We start from the raw sequence: 22,080 nt of genomic DNA on the forward strand, positions 1-22,080 counted from the left end.
CACACCCTCTCCCACACTCCCACAGCCCCCCATAAACCCCATACTCACCCATCCATACCCCACCATCCCTCCACACCCTCTCACAATATACAAGAGTAAGACTTTATTTCAAGCTACTTATGCGATCACCTTTATGTACACTATGCACATACAAATCAGGGCAAAAAAATTTTTGAAATGAAATTAAAATCTGTTATCGTAGATGTTTGATTTTTAGTATACAATTTGTTGTTTTTTTTCTGGTTCCAAGACAGCAACCCTCCCCTCCCAAAAGGAGTACTTCCAGGGGCAAGGGGAGGGACTTCTGGTGGCAATGTTCAGGGGTAGGGATGGGACTTCCAACCAGGGGGCGGGCACCTGTCAAAGGGCAGAGCTACCCTTGCAGCCCTCAACAGCTCACCAAAACTCATTAAATAGCCCTCCAGTGGAAATAATTGCCCACCCCTGCCCTACCTTCTTCTCAGACCAAGTCCCCAGCGTCATTTTGAATTCAACTTGAATTCTCATGCATGTAATAATTAAGTATGATGTAACAATTAAGACTAATGAAAACAGAGTAATAAGAACACCTCAAGGAGATGATCCAGGTTAAACCAGAATGGCAGCTTTAACATCACAGGCAGACAGAGAACAGCTACCACTCTGGTTTGGCTTGGATCATCTCCCTGAGGTTCTCTCATTCCTTTATTTTCATTGGTCTTAATTGTTACCAACAGAACACCAAATTCTAGAACTCTAGAGAAGTGGGCAGGGAGCTCCCTCCTGATGCTCCAATCTCCCCCAGAACAGGAAAATTAAAGCAGCCATGGGGGACTGGTGCCTTTCGAGTCAGCGACTGGGGGGGGGGGTTGATCGCACTGATCTACACAGGCTAAGTCTAATGCTCTCCAACACTTCTTATCATCTTGAATTCTCCATAAAAAAAATACTTTGTTTAGAAATGAAAAACATGGCCCTAAAACACTGATTCACTAGGTTTCCACTGCTCTGCAGTACCATAAGATCCTTTAAGATTGCCACAGGGTGTCATGCAATTTTATGCCATAAGATTGATACACCCAGGGTTTTCAAATAAAAACCCACAGGAATCCAAAAACACCCTGACCTCTTACATTTTTTCTGAGTTCTTTGCAACAGAAGAATTCATCTAAAGGCGCCTGACACTGGTTACCTTTATAATGCAATTAACTGACTAAATACACAATAAATTTAGACATGCTACATGGACTAAGCAATTATCACATAATTAAAGTGGCAAAACAGCTGCAAAGATGCTGCTTGAAAGATGTAGGACATTTTTGTAGCTGGTTTCTATCAAGCTTTAATTAGAATTTGTAGCAGGTCTCACAAAAGAAGATAGTATTTGGTCAGCTCCTCCAACATCCTAAGGTAGACTGACGGACTGACTGACTGCACCTCCTCCCAAGGCTGCTTAAAAAAGCCATTTAGCTCCTCTCCATGAAAGCCAGAGTGTAAAACAGTGATTCTCAACTTTTTTAGACTTGGGTATCCCTCCATAACTTTTGTGAATTGAGCATCATTTCATTTGAAAACCTAGTTCATTTATTACAGTGCTTACCTCCTTACAAAAGGGCCAGACAATGGAGGCAGGGGAGTGGCCAGGCATGGATAGCCTGCCCTTATCAGTTTAGCAAGGGTGAGAACCACTGCCCTAAAATTAATAGGGACTTCCCCACCAGCTGGCACTGCTGAAACCACAACATCCTTCCTATTGCACCAACCTGGGCACTATGCAGAAGGTATAGCTAAGGTTTAGCTTGGCATCAACAGCATCCATATATTATTTTCTACCTGGTTGTGTTTTTCAGTTTGAAAGGTCATAGAGAGCACATAACCAAGTACAAGCATCTGCTACCTTATCCCTTGCACACTATGCCCTCCCCTAACCTGAGTGTGACCGAGACTCTTTGGTCGTTCACAGATTATTAAAAAGACAGCAAACCGTGTGCTCACTCTCATGTTTTGGTAGCTTCTAGATTAATTCTCTGTACACCTGTTTCTGCCCCTTGTACCTCTGCTTTAGCAACTACCAAATTGATTTATTCTCTTGGATTGGAGCTCACTGGACTCTCCTGATCAGCCTGCCAGAGACACTGTGGAAGCACTTGGCATTTCTATGCAAGGCCTTAGAAAACTGATACCCTCTCACACCTCAACACAGTTGGTGGATCAGACGAAGAAGAAAATATATTAATGTTTCCATTATAAATTTAAATGCACTTTAAAGTACACTGTATGGATTTTTAGTATTACAAACTTACCGAGTTTACAAAAAAAAAAAATGTACCTCCTACAGATGGCTTATCTGTATGACAAGAAACATAGATGGATTTCAGATTTCACTGTCCAAATTTTAAAATGATGCTTGCAAAGAGTCAGATTTTTTTCTTATAAAAGATGAGATTTTACTTTTTTTCCTATGGACTTAAATGAGACTACAAGGGAAGCAGATTGTTTCCAAAATGCCTGTTATCCATTTGGGCCTTAAGTTTTATGATGTATACATGGTAGTACTGCAAAGGCTAAAAACATTATCTAAAAATCTACAGATTATTACTGTCACATGACTCAGGTTGGACTCTTTCTGAGAAAATAACTGTGTCAAAAAGATTGCTAGTACAGAATTAAATTTTCTGTAAATAAATTAAGAAAATTCAGGGAGTAAGATATAGGGGACCCAGGTTAAAGTTCCTGGTCTGATTTAGGGAGTACTCTATGCATTGGGCTACTAGATATTCTACGATGGGCCTCTCTGGCCATGTATAACCATTCATTTCTAGTGGTGGAAAATTTCCTCCACTAGAAGTGATTCCAGAAGAGGGAGCAGTGGAGGCATTCAGCCTGCAAATGCCCCCTCCTCTCTCTTGCTCCTTGTGCCTTTTGTGCTTATCTGGGGACAGGATGGGGAGCAGCAGCTATTCTAGTCCTCCTGTTCTTAGGGGGAATGAAGCAACAAGACAAAGCTGCCTGCCTGGCCCTCCCACCTGGGATTCTGGTGTGAGGAGCAGATAAGAGGCTTTCAGTGTTGCTCACTCCACTCAGCTTCCAGGCACCATAACCTGGGAAAGGAGACCTCACAAACAAGGAGGGGAGGAGCAACAAACTGCTGCTCCCCATCAGCTCCTCCCACAGGGGACACCAATGTGAGGACGGGCCAGAGGGCTTGTGGCACTGCTCACTCCAGTCAGCGTCCAGGAGCCAAACAGACTGAGCAGCGCTGGAAACCCCTCTCACCATGGACCCTGCTGAGAGGAACAGACAGGGGGCAGTCAGCAGCTGCTCCTCCTCTCCCCTTCCAGACTATGGGAGGGATTCCCAAAGACCCCATGATGATCAGAGTGACTGGCTGGGAAGGCTCCCATTTTTTCCAGAGACTGCTCAGCTTCTGGTCCCCAGGAATCATCAAGCAGCAGGCAAGCATTCTCCCAGGAGAAATATACATACATACCAGACAGGAACAAGAGCATGAGGCAATGAATTACACCTATCTTAAGAAGTCATTGATATACCAAGACCTTGAAATGCATCCTTTGCCATACAGGAGATATATAACCAGCTCCTTAGCTTTGCTTCTAAAGTGTAAGTGAGTAGCTGTGTTACATATTTACAGCTTCTGGGTCATTTTCAAGGGAAACTTATTAGAAACACAGTACAGTAGTCAGGCCTCAACAGGACAAAGGCAAGAACAGCCATAGTAAAGTCTATGTCTGTGAACTATAGGCAGGCTTCAAAAGAAATCACAGATGGTAAAATTACTTTTAACCATTGTTTCATCACAGACTTCTAAACTAAGAGGGGATCTTCAACTTCTACATCTGTGTTGCCAGGAAGAAAAGGAGGTAAACCCTGAATAATGGAGAAATGTGTACTACAGATTTCTTCATTTGATTTTTGTCCCATTCAGTGCAGGTGTTTTTTCCTGCTCCCCTTTCTCTCCCAATATATCTGACATCAAGTTTCAGAGGAAAAAATAGTATTTAGTGCTTCTATTTAATCTTTGGTTGCACATAGTGTACCTTCATCTTCCTGAATTTATTTAGTAGCCAACATGAATCTAGCACTGTCACAGACCTTTCCCCAACTCTGACAAAATTATAAACTATAGCCATCTTGGATACAACAATTAGCTATAAGAGTAGCTTTGTCAGAAACATTAGGCATGTAATGTTAGAAAGTTATTAGCATTCCATTTAAGTCTAGAAAGTCAAATTACCAAATGAGGACTTGAGCGGTATCACATTAGCAAACTTAATTCCTAAAAGTCAAACTAAAAATACTTTGTTGTAAGTCTGTAATTACAGTAATTAGGTCAAAGGACCTGAGAATTACTATCATTAAATTTACCTTTCGAGATAGCTAGCCCAGAAGTTCTCCAACTGCAGTAGTCTAATTCTGGTTAGGAAACCACCCATCATTTTGTTTTCCCTCTTACTATTCAGCTGGATTACATTCATTGACAAGCTTGAGAGAGTCCAAAGAAGAGCCATCCATATGACCAGAGCCTTACACGGCAAGCCATAAGAGGAAAGGCTGAGGGACCTGGGAGTCTTCAGCCTGAGGAAAAGAAGGCTGATAGGGGTCCTGGTAGCAGTTTACTGCTACACTAGGGGAGTACATCAAGGGTTTGGTGAGCAACTGTTCACCAGGGCACCAGAGGGGAAATCTAGGAGTAACAGGCAAACTCCTGGAAGCCCGAATTAAGCTCAACATTAGGAAAAACATTTTCACAGTCAGGATGTCCAGATTGTGGAATAAGCTCCCTCCAGAGATGGTACAATCACCTACCCTGGAAACCTTCAAGAGGAAACTAGACAGTCACTTTGCTGGGGTCACCTGACCCCAGTTGTCTTTCCTGCTTGGTGCAGGGGGCTGGACCCAATGACCTTCCGAGATCCCTTCTGGCATTACAATCTATGAATTAAAGGTCACCTTACATGAATGTGACTTGTTCTCGCTCCCTGAAAAGAGGGAACACTTGTTTTCAGGGCATATGTAAATTATCTTTTTGGCATCTGATTATCAAAATACTATACAACAAATTATATGGGGGTATTCCAGCATATTTGTAGGTGCTACCAATCTGATCAGTGACACTATTCCAGTTTTCTTCCCTTTTCATGAACAACTATCGTCTTCCATGTCCCAAATTTCAAATCTTTCCCTCCACTTTTACTTGCAATATGTTATTAGCTTCACCAGTCTTTTAACATTTTTCCCTCAGCCCCCATTCCACACAATATTTGCACACTTTTATTTCTCCTCTTCTTTTTATACCTCCCAGTTGGCTTACCTGGAGATCTTCAAGTACCCCCTCTATTTTTTTCCCTTTTTTACCCAGCAATCTCTACAGAGCTCCACAACTGACTCTAATTTTGAAAGACAATTTAAGCAGAGAGGATACTGAAAGGGGAGTCATGGTTGTTCAGTAAAAGGGTCTGATGTATGGAGTTATATGCTTGCTGTCCCCAGGTTGCGCAGCAGAATACAGGGTGTTTAGTTTTGCTATTCTTTTGGCCTTTGCTGGTTGCCACACAGGGCCCAGAAATTTTTTTTCCCCTTATCTGACTATAAGTGTCAGGATTTTTTGGCTTTCCTCAAAAGCACTGGTTGTTGGCTACAGGCAAAGCTGGGTTTTTTGACAATGCTGTTCCTTGGACTAAAACCAGGAAAGGTTCCCAGTTAGAAAGGCTTGCCACTCTGCTGAGCGTCAAGGACCATAAAGGAATTTTACCCTATTACACTTCATGGTCAGAGTCTCATGAACCATGCATGTGTGCATGTGCTGTCCTCCTCTTCCTTGGATCTCTCTGGTGCATTTTAACAACCTTCCAGCAGCAGGACACTGACTGCCAGTGTTCCCCTGTTTTAACCTGTGGCACATTAGGGTACTTTTGGTGTCTTTGGGCAACATGCCTTGTAGATGTGTGACAGGGTTGAATGCACAGCTTTAGGATTAAGTTAAGCAAGTGCTTGTGGGATGGTTTGGATAGAGATAATGCTGTCAAGTAGTGAGGGCGAATTAAATGACCTCTGGAGGTCTCTTCCACTCCTACTTGTTTTAGAATTCTATGATCTCCATGATCATAGAATAGGACCTACATTGTGATGACCATCTCCGATTACTGGATTGACAGCTCAGGTTTCTGCAGGTTGTACATGCTACTTCTGAAACCCTCCCCCACACCTTTCCTGCTCTAGGTTCCATCCAAGTCATTTCAGTTTCCATTCCCCAATATGAAAAACTCTGAAAAATTAACCATTAGCAGAGGCAACTGCAGGTGACACAGTGTGAGATAGGCATGTGGAATAGCCCAAAATACACTATATAAGGATTAGGAAAAATTTAAAGGTTCACACTAAGATAACTGATAGCAAAAATCTGCTGTATAGACAAAGGTAAAAAAAACCCCCAAACAAAACAAAAAACTTGTAACCTGTTAAATAAGAATCTCCTAAACTGTGGTGTTTGATCTCTTCGAACAGCAGAACAGTGGCTAATAAAGTCGGGGTGGGGTTTTAAAGAAGAGTTGGAGACAAATGGTATAATTTTTCTGAAAGCGAGGTCGCCTTTCACAAATCTGATAAGCAGTATCAAATGGACAGAGCTTAAACGTCTGTAGAGCACATTCCAACATTTCTACTGCTGTCCAGATTTGTGAGTTAAGTGCCATTACTCAGGCACATAAGTAGCTGTAAAACTGAAAAGAATCAGACCTGTAGCAGTTCTGTTGCTACTTCAGAAAACTATAACTGTCAATAGTGGAGGTAAGAACTAGAAATATGCAGTGGGGAGGGGAAGGATAAACCATAAAAGCAGCAGAGGGAAGAATCTCTTAAGTTGCTGCAATAGCCAAGATGCACGAGATCAAAGATTTCTCCATGCATAAGTGTGCGCATATATCTGCTCAGTTATTGCAGCCCTATGTGGCTGACTCCAGATGCCTGAGATGTCCCAGAATGATGTCCCAGAATGCATCATTCAGAGATGAACAGATTACAGGAAACCTTGATTACTTCTCTCTGAAAACTACATATGAGAAGCAGCAATTTTAATTATAGTACTAGAATTCCTGTTATCTGTATAACACCAAATAATAAATTCTTGAAAACTGAAGAGATTTAAAGCAGGTCAAACCAATGATATTTTAAAGGGTGAGATTAAAAAAAAAATCACCAATACTTGTTATTTAAGACATTTGTAGAATAAAAGAAAAATGGGGCTGGCAGAGACCTCAGGAGATTATCTAGCTTAACCCCTGCTTAAAACAGGATCATCTATATCTAAACCATTCTAGGCAAGTGCCTAACTTGGAAAAACTTTCCATGATGGAGACTCCACAACCTCTCTGGGTAATCTATTTCAGTGCTCAGCTACCCCAATAGCTAGAAAAGTTCATCCTAATATCCAGTCTAAGTTTCCTTTACTATAATTTAAGATTGTTGCTTCTCATCCTATCTGCTACAACCAGAGAAGAGTTTATCAACACCTTCTTTATAACTACCCTTCACGTATTTGAAAACAGTAAATCCTCTCCCAGTCATATACTCTCCTGCCTTTCCTTAGAGGTCATATTTCCCAGCTTTCTAATAACGCTTGCTGCTCTTCTTTGGGCTCTTCCCAAATTATCCACACCTTTCTTGAAGTGTGGTACCCAAAACTAGACACTACTCCAAGTGGGGCCTTCTTAGTGCTGAACAGAGTAGAATAATTGTGTCTCTTGGCTTGTAGATGAAAACACAATTTAGCCTGCTATTTGTTTTTTTTGCAACAATGGCACATTGTTGATTCATACTCAGCTTGTGATCCACTGCACATACCATTTCTTTTTCGGCAGTACTGCAGCCTAGTCAGTCATTCCCTAATTTACACTGGTGTATCTCACTGTTCCCTTCCAAGCACAGGACAATGCACTTACCCTTAGTGAATTTTGATACACTGAAAAAAGGTCCAAAAATATTCCAAACCATCAGAAATACTAAACCTATCCTCCCAAGTATCTGCAACTCCACCCACCCCGGTGTCAGGTGCAAGTATGCCACATGTGTGCTAAGTCTGAGTTTCTGAGTTCTTTATAAAGGTACTGAACACTTATCACACCAACGACAGACACCTAGGAAGCCCTCATGATACCACCTCTCATTTAGACATCGAGCCATTGATAACTACTCTTTGACTCTCAAGATCCAACCATGTATGTATCCACCTTACAGCAGTTTCAACCAGCACATTAAAATATATTTATGTGATAATATATTTGCTGTCCAAATTTAATCTTCAACTGAATTATTCAAGGTGCTATTTCAAGAAAACAATTTTGTATTACTCAAATGAGAAAGGAAATCCCAGGAAATTGCTAAAATATTGTAAACAATGGAATGTTCTTAGAAAAAGAAATGCTCAACTAGGAGTTGCCCTCAGTTTAAAGAGAAGGAGGCAAATATATTTACCATTATCTTTGCTACTGTTCTCTTCAATTGTCATTTGTTCAGCCAGCTCAGACAGAGATTCATCAATGGTCTGGCTTCCACGCAGCGTTAGGGAAAGTCTCCTCTTAAACTTTTTCATTCTATCGATGAGAAGTCTGGCTTAAGCAAGCCTGTAAAAAAAAAAAAAAAAAAAAAAGAAAAGGATTTTTTCATTATTAAAAGAAAAAGAAAAAAGAAGAAAAATGCATAGAAATTAATTCCTGCACATACTGTTATAATCTAACACACACAAATTTGCAAAAAATGCAAGAAAATGTGGATAGTTTAGCTTACAGGTAAGTGATACTCTGGCCTTTTCTTTTCTTTCTTTTTTTTTTGTTTTAAAGTATTTTTATTGGAGTTCAATCAACACAAAGGAAATCTAAAATAAAGGAAATTATATTTTAGGGTTTTTAAAACTCTAAAAAAGTAATTTTAGTATTTTATCAACTCCTAGAACACAGTTCATATAAAAATGCTTAAAAAATCCTTAAGTTAGGTGAAGAAATCTACATTTTTGTATTAATAATTTCATCAGAAAATGATCACTAGAGATTCTTGGCCAGTTCAGGTCTCCTTTATTTTTATTTTTAATTATGGGCGGATTCTAAGTTGGCTTCATTGACTCTGTATTAACAGATCATGATTTAAGTTTAGAGCCAAAAATTTACTCTAAAATGTGAAACAAAGACGATACTTGGTTCAAACTCATTACAAGATGCAACTTAAATGTGGCCTGACATTTTTAAACAGAAGTCTTCATAAGACAAAAGTTACACTTCACAATCTATTCACTTCTGAAGAGAACTGTTTTTTTTTGTTTTTGTTTTTTTTAAGAAAAGGATGCCAATTTAAACCTATTTCCATCTGAAATTTAAATTTTATTGAATGAATTAAATAGCAGTAATTTAACAAGGAAATTCATTAAATGATTTTTTGTTCTTCTTCCAGCATGTTATTTAATGTATTTGGCAGAGTCAATATCACCGATTCACTGGAGGTCAGTTTTGCACATCATATCTTAAGCACTAGCACGCATAAAGCAGATGGAACAATGCAACAGTCCCCATTGCTCCCTAGTGGAGAGCATGACTCTCCGGCATCTTTTTAGCCGTCTAGTCGGGATTATGCTGAAAAAGAAAGTATTTTGTAGTACTGCACATTTCTCATACTCTCACAGCACAACTTGAGCGAAGCTGCTTTTTTTGGTATTTGGGCCAATCCCAGCACTGGGAACTAGGCAGAATAAGTGGAAGACCCTTTCAATTCCAAACCCTCTGCACTGCCCCATGGCACCTAAATTGACACTAAATGCTTATTTGCAGTTTTAAAAAAATAACTGCTTCATTGCTCCATCTGCTCCCAGGGGTGCCTGTCTAAGCTATGTCAGGAGTCCTAGAACAACAGCAGGCTATCTACCACACTGCCCAGCCTGGGAGGGCAGTGAGAAGAGCTACAACTGGTTTGGTCACAGAGCAGCAGCAGGCACCGGCTCGTCACAGCAGGCTCTCATGGCCCCCCCCAGCTCTCTCCCCCCCATTGGAGGGGAGAGGGAGAGACAGGAGCACTGTCCAAGCCCCCCTCACCCTATAGCACTACATGTAATTGTATAGATGTTACATGTGGTGCCACAAAACATAAGTGTTTTGAACAGGAACATTTCCCTAGTACTGGCACCATTTTTGTAGCACTAACGGAGGTGTAAATGTCTGTTCCTTCAACACTTGTATAGCTACAAAACAAAACAAAGCCATTTGCAGCGCTGTAAATGTTACATCAGTCCAGGATCTAACAGGTGTCCCATGCCCTGCCCCACCATCAGGCACAGAAGAGAAGACAATAAAAGAAAACACAATGGCAGGGCTTGGGTAGAAGACAGAAGGCAATCCAGAGTGAAAGGTATGGGAAGATACATGCAACACAAACACACACTCTCCCAAGACTCAGGGAAAACTTGGAACAGCATAACAGGAGATGGCAACCCTCTGCAATCATTCAGTGTTGGTACCAGCAAACACAGAACCATTCCCATCTGCAAGAACAAACAGCAGCAAAAAAACAGGAAGGAAGGAAGGAAGGAAAAGCTGGAGGTACTTTTCCCAACCCTGTGGAGCAGTGTTTTCCATAGGTGCTGGGACTAGCAGAAAAGTGCTGTGATCCCCCCAAGAGAAGCTTGAGTACTAAGTGCTAGAGAAACCTCTCACCCTCCAAGCCCTTTTGTATAGTAAGTAGGACAAACTACAGAGAGTTTTTACTTCACCATTTTCACAAAAGCAGAAAAGACAAGGAACTGAAAAAGCAACAAGCACTAAAGTAATCCCCAAACACTCCTGCTGTAAAACCGGATGGCATGGCAGGCATGTCTGGAAGCAGGGATTGGGATAGTGCTTATAGTGGATTTTTCTCTTCTTCAGTTAGACAGATCAATTTGTGGACAGAAACAAAAAGAAACTTGTGAACAGAAAGAGGCAGCAAGAGAAAAGGCACAGCTTAGCCAGCGCTACTTACAGACATACAGGCATAGCAGGCTTTTACTCCACTATTTTGTATGTACACACATCTGCTGGTCTTTCACACAGTAGCAGGGTAGCATACACAAAAGAGAAAAATTACGTAAAAATGTGAAACACCTCAGTTCTTTTCCCTCAAGCAGAGAATGCAAAAAGTAAACCAATTTTTAAAAATGTATTCACTTTACTGATTTACTGAAGTTCACAACATTTGCAATTATGATTTTTAGACTAATGATATCCCTTTAAAATTCCTCTAAAAGTGTTCAGCTGACTCATTCTTTGTCCTGCCTATTGAGAACATTCTAAACAAAAGGGGAGAATCAGATGGAAGTGGGTGGTAGTGGTGGGAGAACACACTCATGAAAGGAGTCATGCATATGTTCTCAACAAACAGAGAGGCTAGATAGCACACTCTGTTAAAGTATGTTTAAAGATTGATTAAGTGAGGACCTCTGGGACTTGAGCCCAGAAGTCTGAGAGGGTGAAATACAGCAGTGAGTCATTTGCAAATAAAGAGCCTGTTAAAGGGAAATAGGAAACAGGAGTCCGGCAGTAAGTGGGGAAAAAGGATGCCAGGATCAGTATTAAGACTCAGTTCCACCAGAATTTACAGGAACACAGTTTTTCTTACCTCTGTCTAAACCTATATGCATTGAAATCACACCACCATTTGCTATTTCTACTCAGGACAACCCAGAATTATGGTATGGACAGACATGCATTTGAAGTGCTCCAAATCCCAAAGCACTTCAAATTGAGCACATTTTACATATGCACTACACCCCACTACCATGAGCACTTCAAAATGGCCATAAACCCACGCAATGGTATGGGCTCTCCAGTCATGGATCTGGAAAGCAGGAATTGCTAAATGCCTCTCACCCTCTGGAGGTCCTCAAGTCCTGCGCACTCACTGCTGTCTGCCTGTTCTGCACCTCTAGCCCATGGGGATGTCTTCAAAAAAAAAAAAGCTCTTCAGTGTCCCTCCACCCCCGGATAGTAATTATTGAAGTTCTTTGGCCATTTTTAAATGCTTCTTCAGTTGTTAATATTGCCACCCTCACTGTTTACAGTGCTTCAAAGCTACTTGGAGCACTTCAAACAGATGGGGAAAAGTAGACAAAATATTGCTGTATCAGCTGTTAGTCCTTGTTATTTGAGAGCAGAATTCTCATTTTGAGAAAGTGAATTAGAAAAAAGATGAGAACAGAGAACGTTTCACTGAAGGCATTTATATTTAATATTTAGGACTCATTCCATTAAAAAGCCCTGGTCATTCCATTAAAAAAAAAAAAAAAAAAGGCCTGGAAATACACATTTCTGTGTTTAATTTTTTTGCTCTCCAAAACAATAGCCTAAATTCCCCTCCCGTTTTTTTCTTCTCTTAAAATAACCACACAACCCCCCACCCAACAACTAGATGTCTGTGTCTTTAGTCCACGCTAACCAAACTAGAGCTCTTCAGCCATATTCAGACAGTTTATGTGAAACTATTGAAGGAAGAGAAGTAGTTCACTAAATACATTTTCATCTTTTGTTTATTATTTTCTATTTTTATTTTCTTGCATTCTTGTTTATTATTTATTTAAAGTAACATAAAGGAAAATTATGAGCTGAGCACTGTGTAGTGATCACTAACACCTGTGCAAGTTTCATTTCAAAAGCTGTGTCCGCTCTGGGTCTCAGTCACGTCAGGATTTTGGTTTGCAGCTAGGAGATTTAGAAAGTTTGGTCACTTCTCCTCCAATATGCTGTCTGAAGTCTGTATTTCCCCAAAATGTGCTCTTGTCAAAATAACAGAAAGCTTGTAAATGGATCTAAAGAAATCCTACCTGGGTAATATTTTAAGACAAGCAGGGCTTGTCTACATGTATTATTAGCATGCAACGATAAAGTATGGCACAAGTTGCACTGGAGTTTATTGCTCCCAAGCACATTGTTTGAATACATGCCTGAGACTGCAGCATGTTGAGCTGGGTCAGAGCAGCTCCAGCTGGCAGGGGACCAAGGAAGTCAGTCTGGCTCAATGTGGTACAGAGGGACTAGCTGGGGCACCAGGGTGCTCTAATGCGGGGCTGCCAGGCACCCCCACATTCAAAAACCCTTGTGCCCCAGGCCAGCCCTGTCAGCATCTACACGTGTTGTGCAATAAAAAACTGCAGCAAGATAGTACTTGTATTTACAAATACTAACCTGCAGTGGAGTTTATTAGCTTACTGCAGCCTAATAGGGCTACATGTATAAACGCAGAGACTTTACTGTGGAGCTGACTAATTAGTTCCGCAGTAAACATCTTGTGTAGACATGCTTGCTGACAGCCAGAAAAGTCTTCCACTTAAGCAAACAACAGAGTAAAGATATCTTCTTACAGGAATGTCTCAGGCTAAATTGTGCCTTAATCCTTCAGCTAAACAGCACATATACACCTATATCCAACTGATAAAGTACTACACTAAACAATTTGCTTGAACAGGCAAGATGGTCCAATTAATCTTCCCAGTTTTCAGAAGCTTGTAAGAAACATTTTCTCATTATCAACTATTACGACATTAGGAATACTACGATTACACTGAGAACCTTCAAGGAGCAGTGTGTGCCTTCACAGCAGGGTGCCTAATGAAGAATTTTCTGCACAAAGTTTTGAGACAGCAATACTGTCTTATCTGATAGAAAACAAGTATTACCAAGTAAGTACAATTATGAAATGGTATTAAGAGCCTTCATCATTGTGGGCTATAAGCATTCTGATACTTTAGCAATGATTCTCAATTAGGGTGCATCTACATGAGACGTTTACTGCAGAGTTGACTAATTGGCTCTGCAGTAAAACGTCATTGCCTACACATGTGGTACTATTAGGAAGGAGTAAACTAATTAACTCCGCCATAAGATACTACTACCAGATACAAGTACAATCCCATGGCGGAATTATTTACTCTGCCACAACACATATAGACACTGTGCTGTATGAAGCACCCTCGTACCCCAGCCAGCCCCTCCACAGTACGCTGAGCCCAGCTGGAAAAGCCCCAGGCTAGCAGGCTAAACCTTGGAGTATCTTGAATCTAAAGAGATGCCTCAATGTTCTTCTTAGTACACCTTGTCACAAAGTATGCATCGCCTCAAAATAACTCAAAAGGATAGGGTAAAGCAACTAACAGACAAAATGGGGTAATCAGCGTTACATTAGTGTAAAACAAATGGAAAGGTGATGTAAGCCCCTAACCAGATTCATTTTGCCTAACCTAGTGAACAATTACCTCAGAAATAACCAGGCGTAAAGCTGTACAAACATTAAGTTACACCAATTTAGGTTTCACCCATTTGCACCCATCTCTGGGTAACTAAAAGAAATAGGGTATCTGACAATCCTGCTGCCTAGCAGGAAGGAACAGTAATAGCTACCTATTGTGTGAACTATGGGTAGTTAGTTACCCGAGACGCTGCATTTCTGTCCCTCACTAAACCGTATGTAATTTACGTTGGCACACAACCTGATCCTTGTAGAAGTTACAATGGTGTATGTGTCAGTCTGTCCAGGTTCTAGGACCTGCCAGTTACATAGCTGGACTATTAGTTCTTCTTGCCACTGTAAGACGCAGTAACCACAAGTATGGCCTGATGCATAAAACAAATACACTTTCATGTAAGCACAAATTAAGTGAAGTAAGGCAGTCCTAGATATGTGGAAGTTAAGGTTCAAAGAAAACTGCAAAAATGCATGTTCTAAGCATACTACAATATATGCATCTCAGAGTTTACAAAAGAACTGAGGAACAGTCCAGATTCACTCAGCCCAAAGAACACCTGCAGGGATTTTTTTTACCGCAGTTCGACATTTCCCTTTTCTGCCAATTTTAAAAGGTAAACACTTGTTTGTCCATGAAACAATAGATAATCTTAAACTGAAAACTAAGTTAACATTATATTCCAATATGCAACAAATAGCCATGAGTAAATGCAACAAGACTGCTGATCTTTTCCCTTGAGCCCATGCCAGCTGTGAGAAGAATCTGCACTGTCATTTTTATTTTTGAGTTTAGAGCAGAGTATAATACATATGACTCTTCCATTTTTTAAAATGCAGAAAATATTTTAAATCTATACTGAACAAACAGTTGTACAGTACCACAGAAGATATAAGGAACATACACTTGGATCTAACTAATGGGAAGCCTACTTTTTTGTAGACAGAATGAGGACAAACTACTATCTGATACAGCAAAGCAAAACTGGCAGAGACATTTGTTCCAGCTATATGACAATATGAACTAAAACAAGCACCACTAATTTAAAAGGAATCACTACTTCCTGTGAATCATTTCCAGACTGATGATGTATAAGATTGTTTTCACATTTTGCTCAGAAATAATGTTACTGAAAAGATATAGTCACACCGCTGAATTTACACACTGCAGGACACCACTTTTTTCAAAATGGAAGAAAAATATCAATCCCATCCCTTAATCCACAATTAAATATGCATGTAAAACTAGACTGCGCTACCTAGTTCTTGTCTCTTCCCTAACCCCCTCCAGTTTAGCTGCCTATAGTACACACTGAAATAAACTATACTTTATATCATTTTGAAACTGAGCTTAGATATGAGTGAAATCAATGATTTTCAACATTTTCATACCAGGATCTTCTTTTCTAAACCAAAACCATTTTCTCTCCCTGGGTTTCTAATACAATATGGAGCCACTCTTCCACATGGTAATATAGGTAAACAGCAAGGTGATCTTACCTCTTAACATGAATTCATGGCATTAACAAGACCTGGACAGTTTGACCTTAGTATAAGACCACTTACGTGGATTCTGTGGGTAGAAGCAGTTGACTCTGTGCAGCCATAAAGTTTTCTTACGGAGGTACAAAGCATGTTAAATCTTGTACTGTGTCAGGGTTGACTGCTAAAAGCTTCTTCACCAAGGGCTTAGACAATAGATTTGTATAGGGTGGTTTGGATAGGGATGATCCTGCCTCAAGCAGGGGGTGGACACTAGATGACTGCTGGACATCTCTTCCAGCCTGACTTCTCTATGATTCTATGTTACTATGAAAGCAAATAGACATCCATACCCTTTGTTGTTCCAAAAACATTGTCTCAACAAAAGGTAGCGACAATTTGTGGCACTTGATTGTGGCAGATGTCTATTTGTAGCTCTAGGCTGTCTGCACTCTCCAACTGCCCCAGGCAGGCAAGCTTGGACCTTGGTCCAGGAATTCCTGTGTAGGATTGGGCCCCTCAGCCTTCAGGAGAACCTATCCAGCTTTCCCCACTTCTAGTGATATGTCCCCAGGATCTCCAGGGTGCATCTCTGGAGGCAGAGAAAGTTGAGGTCCCTCGCTTCCAGAAACATGCTTCAGAGATTGCTGGGGGCACACTTCTGGAAGCAGAGAACATGTTGCCTGTTGCCCCATAACGGACGAAAAAAACGGATGATGTGTGTTTTCCTCAACAAAGCAAATCAGCTGTGCCAGGACACATGCTAGCACACCAATCTGCTTCATTTGGTGACATCTGTTTCTAGCCTATAAGGTTCTGTTGAATGAAATGGAGTGTTGAAAAGATTAAGACTCATAATTAAAAAACAAAAAACAACCCTCAAGATCTTATGGTGATAAAGGAATGGTTGAAAGGAATACTTCAAGTCCTTCATTTCAAAAAAAAAATATTTACAGCTAATATATGCTTGGCAAAAATTGCTTTGGGAACAATATTTAAAATAACCAAGTCACTGAGGCTGCCCTGGGCAGATATGCTGTTAAAGGCACAATGGGACCTGATGTGCAATCCACATATGCGCACTTCCTGCTATGCCACACGTGCATGGGCAAGAGGTGTGTGTGGGATCAAGCATCAGATCCCATCATGCTATATTGCTGCTGTCCCGATTCTAAACCAGCAAGCTCTCCAGTCAGCTGAAGGAGATCCCAGCTGGAGGATGGTTCAGCTGACAAGAGCTCTCAACCAGTGGGTGCAGTGAAGCCCTTGACTGCGATTCCTCCCAGCCAAGGAGGCATAGCTTTGGATCAGACACAGGGTACTAACTATAGCATTTCAGACTGCTAAACTGCATGTAATATTTATACAAGGTGCATGTAACATTTATGCTACTTTTCAGTTTAGGTAGAATAGTATGAATGCTACTTTATTAACATTTATTGGTAGCATATGTCAGGAGCTTTCCAAACATGTCAGCTCTTGTTCCAGATCTGCAAGCTTTTTTTCTAAGTCTGGAGCAAACTAAAAAGGGATAAGAGAAATAATACATACAAGAAAATATAATTCAGCATTCACTTACAAGTGGACAAGAGGATAGGTCTTGCAAATGAGTTTAATACAAATTAAACCATGAACATGGAGCTGTATTAGAAAACATACAAGACTGAAATTCTGACAAACTGGTGGACCAGGAAGGATGGGCTAACAAGGTTAGAGGCAGGAGACAGCAGACTAGAGCAGACATATCACGTACCAAAGGCAGTGGCAAAAACTTTCAACTTGTTGATATCAAATGTAAAGTGATCCATATGACTGGGAACATCACTGACAACAGTCCTCAAATGCGCTCTTAAGTACTGGCCTAGGATATTAAAAGAAAAATAAGTATTCCAAAGCTCCCTGATCTAGTTTGCTTAATCTTCTTTTCCATGATCTGAATGGTTCACCTTCTCATGCTCCACTGAACCTCAAATCATGCCAACTACTTTAATACTTAATTTCATACTACACATGTATCCAATCACATAATAAAATAATAATTTGTATTAACTTAATAAAAAAATCAATCATCTGGATATATTTGTTCCTAAATTAACAGAGTGATCGGTGTCAACTGTATCCACAACAGATTACTTTCTAAAACAGGAACAGGAAACACCTGGCAGGGACATCTGTCTGATTAAAAAAAAAATCTATAAAGAAATGAAGCTTTTTATTGGATTTTCATTTAATAAGCTAGGTAAATTTAGACAGTAAACAATCTACTCCTCCCCCAAATAAATTAATTAATCAATCGTACAATCTTACCTACCCAAAACAGTACTATTATTTGCACTGAAGAGTTAGCAACATGTCTCCTCATCTAGGCTTACAATAAGACAAAAACTTTTAGTGTCATTTAACTTTACGTCTAACCCAGTATTACTTCCTTCCAACTGCTGTTCTCTTCTGTAAGATAGGACTATAAATATGGTGCTATTTTATTTAAACACATCTGCGCTTTTTGTTTATTCCAACTCGCATCTGCTTACCCCAGAGACAAAAATAAAATGTTATTGTATTTTACTCCAGCTATTCTGAATAGCAAGATATAAAAGGCTGAGCTAGATTCTACTCTTCCAGTGTCATCAGAAGAACTCATCACAAAGTTCCGATCAGTTATGTTGTGTAAGACCAAAACATCAGATTCGCATAAATATAACTGAGAGCCTAAATAAGACCTAAAAAATAAATTTATTAATGATGAAAGAAGGAAAGAACCCTCTGTTGTCAACTCTGAGTTCACAATGATGACAATTAGGGGAAAAATTATTTAGAAAGCAAGACCATTAGATATGAACATCATTAGAAGAAGAATATTTAGAACTCCAAAACAGAAAGAGTCAGTTTTCAGAGGACAAGCCCATTGTTGGTTATTTTATCTTAGACTCAGTTTGTAGTAAGTATCACATTGTAATGGTTGCAGAAACACTGATTAGGACACAAAGGCTAGCTCCATTTATTCTAAGTAGCAGGAGTGAAGGAATTGTGACAAGTAAAGCAATAATGATATGGCAATATCACCACCCCTACATGTACCTTTCGTGCCCAAATGGGCATAACTTTTAAAGTGGCTCCATACTACAATGCCAGGGGAACTGCAGAAACCCTCAAAGAAATGTGTGAAACTACACTACGCTACCTCCAAATTTATGCAAGTTGTTTGGATATATAGGCAGACAGGTCAAGAGTTTAAATGCACTTAGTATGAAGCTGCATTTGCCATTTATTTTTGTTTTTATTAATTTAATGATATAGTAGGAATACTGCAATTATTTCCAGTGGTGTAAAAAGGCATTTAAATATTTTATTAAAATGCCAACATGTTGCCTGGTCTCGGCTAACAGAATATGCAATAGGATGAAAGACTCTGTCCCCATGCCAACACTAAATCATGGGGAGCGATTCACAATGTCCCTTTGAATGACTTCTTGGAATAAACTAAGAAATTCACGTACTGAATTGTATGCTTCTCATGGAAGAACCACAGGTTGGCACTTACAGAACTTAACTAACTCAAATTGTCAGCATTAGCCCTAAAAACAGAATGCTTCACAAAAGCTCCTAATCACAGGGAAATGCAACAGAACCTATTTCTCAGTGGCTGTAAATGGTACCTGCTTATTTCCTGAGACATCAATACATTACATGTTGTGTGTACAGCATTATTAGAAATACAGGCTAGGGACCTCCAAAGATAATTAACAGCTTCCAATAAATTCTTATTATGCTTTCCATTCAATTTTTTTTAAAGTGGAAATGTTCATGGAAGCATTTTGCCATCAATAAAACATTCCAGTTTATGTATGTAAAGGTAATTTTATAAAAAATTGGAAGATTTATGTATAGCCAGTGTATTCAATTATCAGCATCAGGCAACTGATAATACCCAGGACATCCACCAGTAAAATCAACGGAAACATTTAAAAAAAAAATTACTTAAGAAGTAAGTACAAATCATTAGGGCAGTGATTCTCAAACAGGGTGTCATGGATCCTTCTAAGGCTGTTGCAGGGTACTGCACACTATCAGCACTGACGGGTATGCAAACACATACACGGTTCACAAGATAAAGCCAGAGATTCTAACTAGGAATCCACAGCATCGAAACCATTCGGACATGCCATGGTCTTTCTGAGTTCTTTGCAACAGAATAACACTCTTATTTTTGAGTAGTCAAAAAAAAATAAGTAAAAGATAAAAAACTGACATTTTCTGAGGACTGCCTTGAGTCTAACAAGGTGGAGAACCACTGGATAAAGGGTTTGGCCTTTGTGTAATAGGCTGAAACAACTGGGGTACTCACAGATCCATACACAAAACATCAGACTTAAAATTAAAAAAAGAAGAGCAAAAAGAGAATTAAAGTAAAAATTATTTAAATCTCTTGAAAATTGTTTAGCTGTTAAATTCCAGTTATGCTAATCATATTACAAGGGGGGAAGGGTCAGGTACACAAACAATTCAATTTAGCTTTTAATTTAAAAAAATAAAAGTTTGGCACTTTATAGTACGGAACATTGGATACTTTCCAGTCTAACCACATTAGAAAACTCCTGAGAAACCAAAGCTAAAACTTTAAGAAACAAAAACCCAAAAAGAGAGCGTTTTTAGTTTCTTTCATATAGTATCCCATGTTTTCTGACTGCCAGCTTGTTACAAATCCTACCTAATTCTCAAAAGATCTCAAAAAGAGGGAGAATTGAATGGAGGACATTTAAAGTTTTCATGCAGAAGAGCTGTTTTAATAATACTCAACTTTTCCTATTTAAACGATTGTATGTAGTTAAACATTCTGTTTTAGGAACTCAGGCAAAGTTCTCCAAAGACAAACAGAAAGCTGTGAATGTGGCAAGAAGTACAGGTCCCCTAATTTAACTGCACTAATAAAACTAGTGTAGCAGTCAATTCAGAATCATTCCTATTCAACCTGAGAACAGCAAGTTCAAATTTTTAGACCAAAAATTCAATTGGAAGGCCTGTCTTATTTTGCCTTATCAATAAATCCTTCTTTATAAACTAAAGAGACAATTTTAGTCCAGGTAAGCAGTCCTGGAAATACTGGAGTGGGATATGAAGCCAAGATAAAAAACAGCAAACACAAAATACACACTCTAAATGGATTTTCATTGGCCAAATAATGTAAGAAGTGTGTGCACATTTTACTTAGGAATTTTAGTTCTTCTTGTAGTTCACAGCAGAATGCAGTAGAGCCCTGACCACACAACACATGTAACAAAGGAAACAGAGGTTAAGCATAATGCAGGGACCTTACAATCTAGTAAGAGAACACACCCAAATCAAACACTTCCATGTGCATGGCCTCATGTGCACACATACATGCCCACACATTTTTAAAAACAACAGAAAAAACTGATGCATTTAGTAAGTTGACATGAATAAATACTACAGTATTCTTAAAATTTTTTACAACACACAAAGACAAGATACATATCAAAATGCAATGGTGAAAACCAAAAGTGTCTTAATAACGATCCTGACATGTTTTGACAAGGTATTTCAAAGAGAATAAAGGTAGAAGTACACACTGACAGAGGGAAAGACTGCCAGTTGTAGGAAGTTACATCAATTAGCAACCCAGTTTTAAAATATGTGTTTAGTCGCATTCGTCTGAAGTCAGGCAGAAGGTAGGGCAATCTTAGAGACCAACTGATTCTGAGAGGCATGAACTTTCATAAGCAGAAAGCTATTTCTTCAGATGCTAATGTCTGATGAAATAAGTTGCTGCCTATGAAAGCTCATGCCTCTCTGAACCAGCTCGTCTCTCACGTGTCACCTGCTAGTTTTAAAGTAAGAATAAAGAATTAATCCAGTTTAGAACACATGCAACACAAAACGACCAGATTATATGGGTACATCTCCTTTTGTTAATATGAATAGACAGAACAGAAAACTATAAGCAATGAGGCACTATCTGTTATAAAAAGTCCTACAAAAACAAATCACCTTTTCTTTCATAAAACACATACATTTGTTCCCAAAACCAGCTAGGGGAAATTGGGGTGGACATTATATGCAAGAGGTATAGATGCCCAGCGGTCCAGAAACGTGGTGGCAGAATGCTGCCACTAGGCCTGTGTGAAGCAGCTAGTACTCACTTTGGATTCAGCCGATTCAGGGGACAGTGATTCGATTTGGCTGAATCTGATTCAGAGATTCCAATGCTGCCAAATCTCCAAATCACACCCAGGCCCATCCCCTGCCTGCTCTCCCAACCTCAGCAATGGCTGTCCCGCCCACCCTAGCTCCCGGCACTTCGAAAAAGAAAAGTCCACTACTCACTAGCTGCTG

General features: G+C 39.7%; 1 protein-coding gene across 2 annotated transcripts in view; it reads right to left on the minus strand.

Moving 5' to 3' along the window:
• The window catches only part of CDK17 (cyclin dependent kinase 17), a 148,965-nt gene that overhangs the window by 68,499 nt on the left and 58,386 nt on the right, over positions 1–22,080 (minus strand). For both annotated transcript variants that reach the window (XM_019545079.1, XM_019545080.1), the window contains exon 2: positions 8,470–8,618. In XM_019545079.1, coding sequence (XP_019400624.1) covers positions 8,470–8,587 — 118 coding nt within the window. In that variant the 5' untranslated portion in view covers positions 8,588–8,618. The remainder of the gene's footprint in view (positions 1–8,469; positions 8,619–22,080) is intronic.

The sequence above is a fragment of the Crocodylus porosus genome, unplaced genomic scaffold, assembly GCF_001723895.1.
Source record: "Crocodylus porosus isolate Cpor-Errol unplaced genomic scaffold, CroPor_comp1, whole genome shotgun sequence".
Lineage (NCBI taxonomy): Eukaryota > Metazoa > Chordata > Crocodylia > Crocodylidae > Crocodylus > Crocodylus porosus.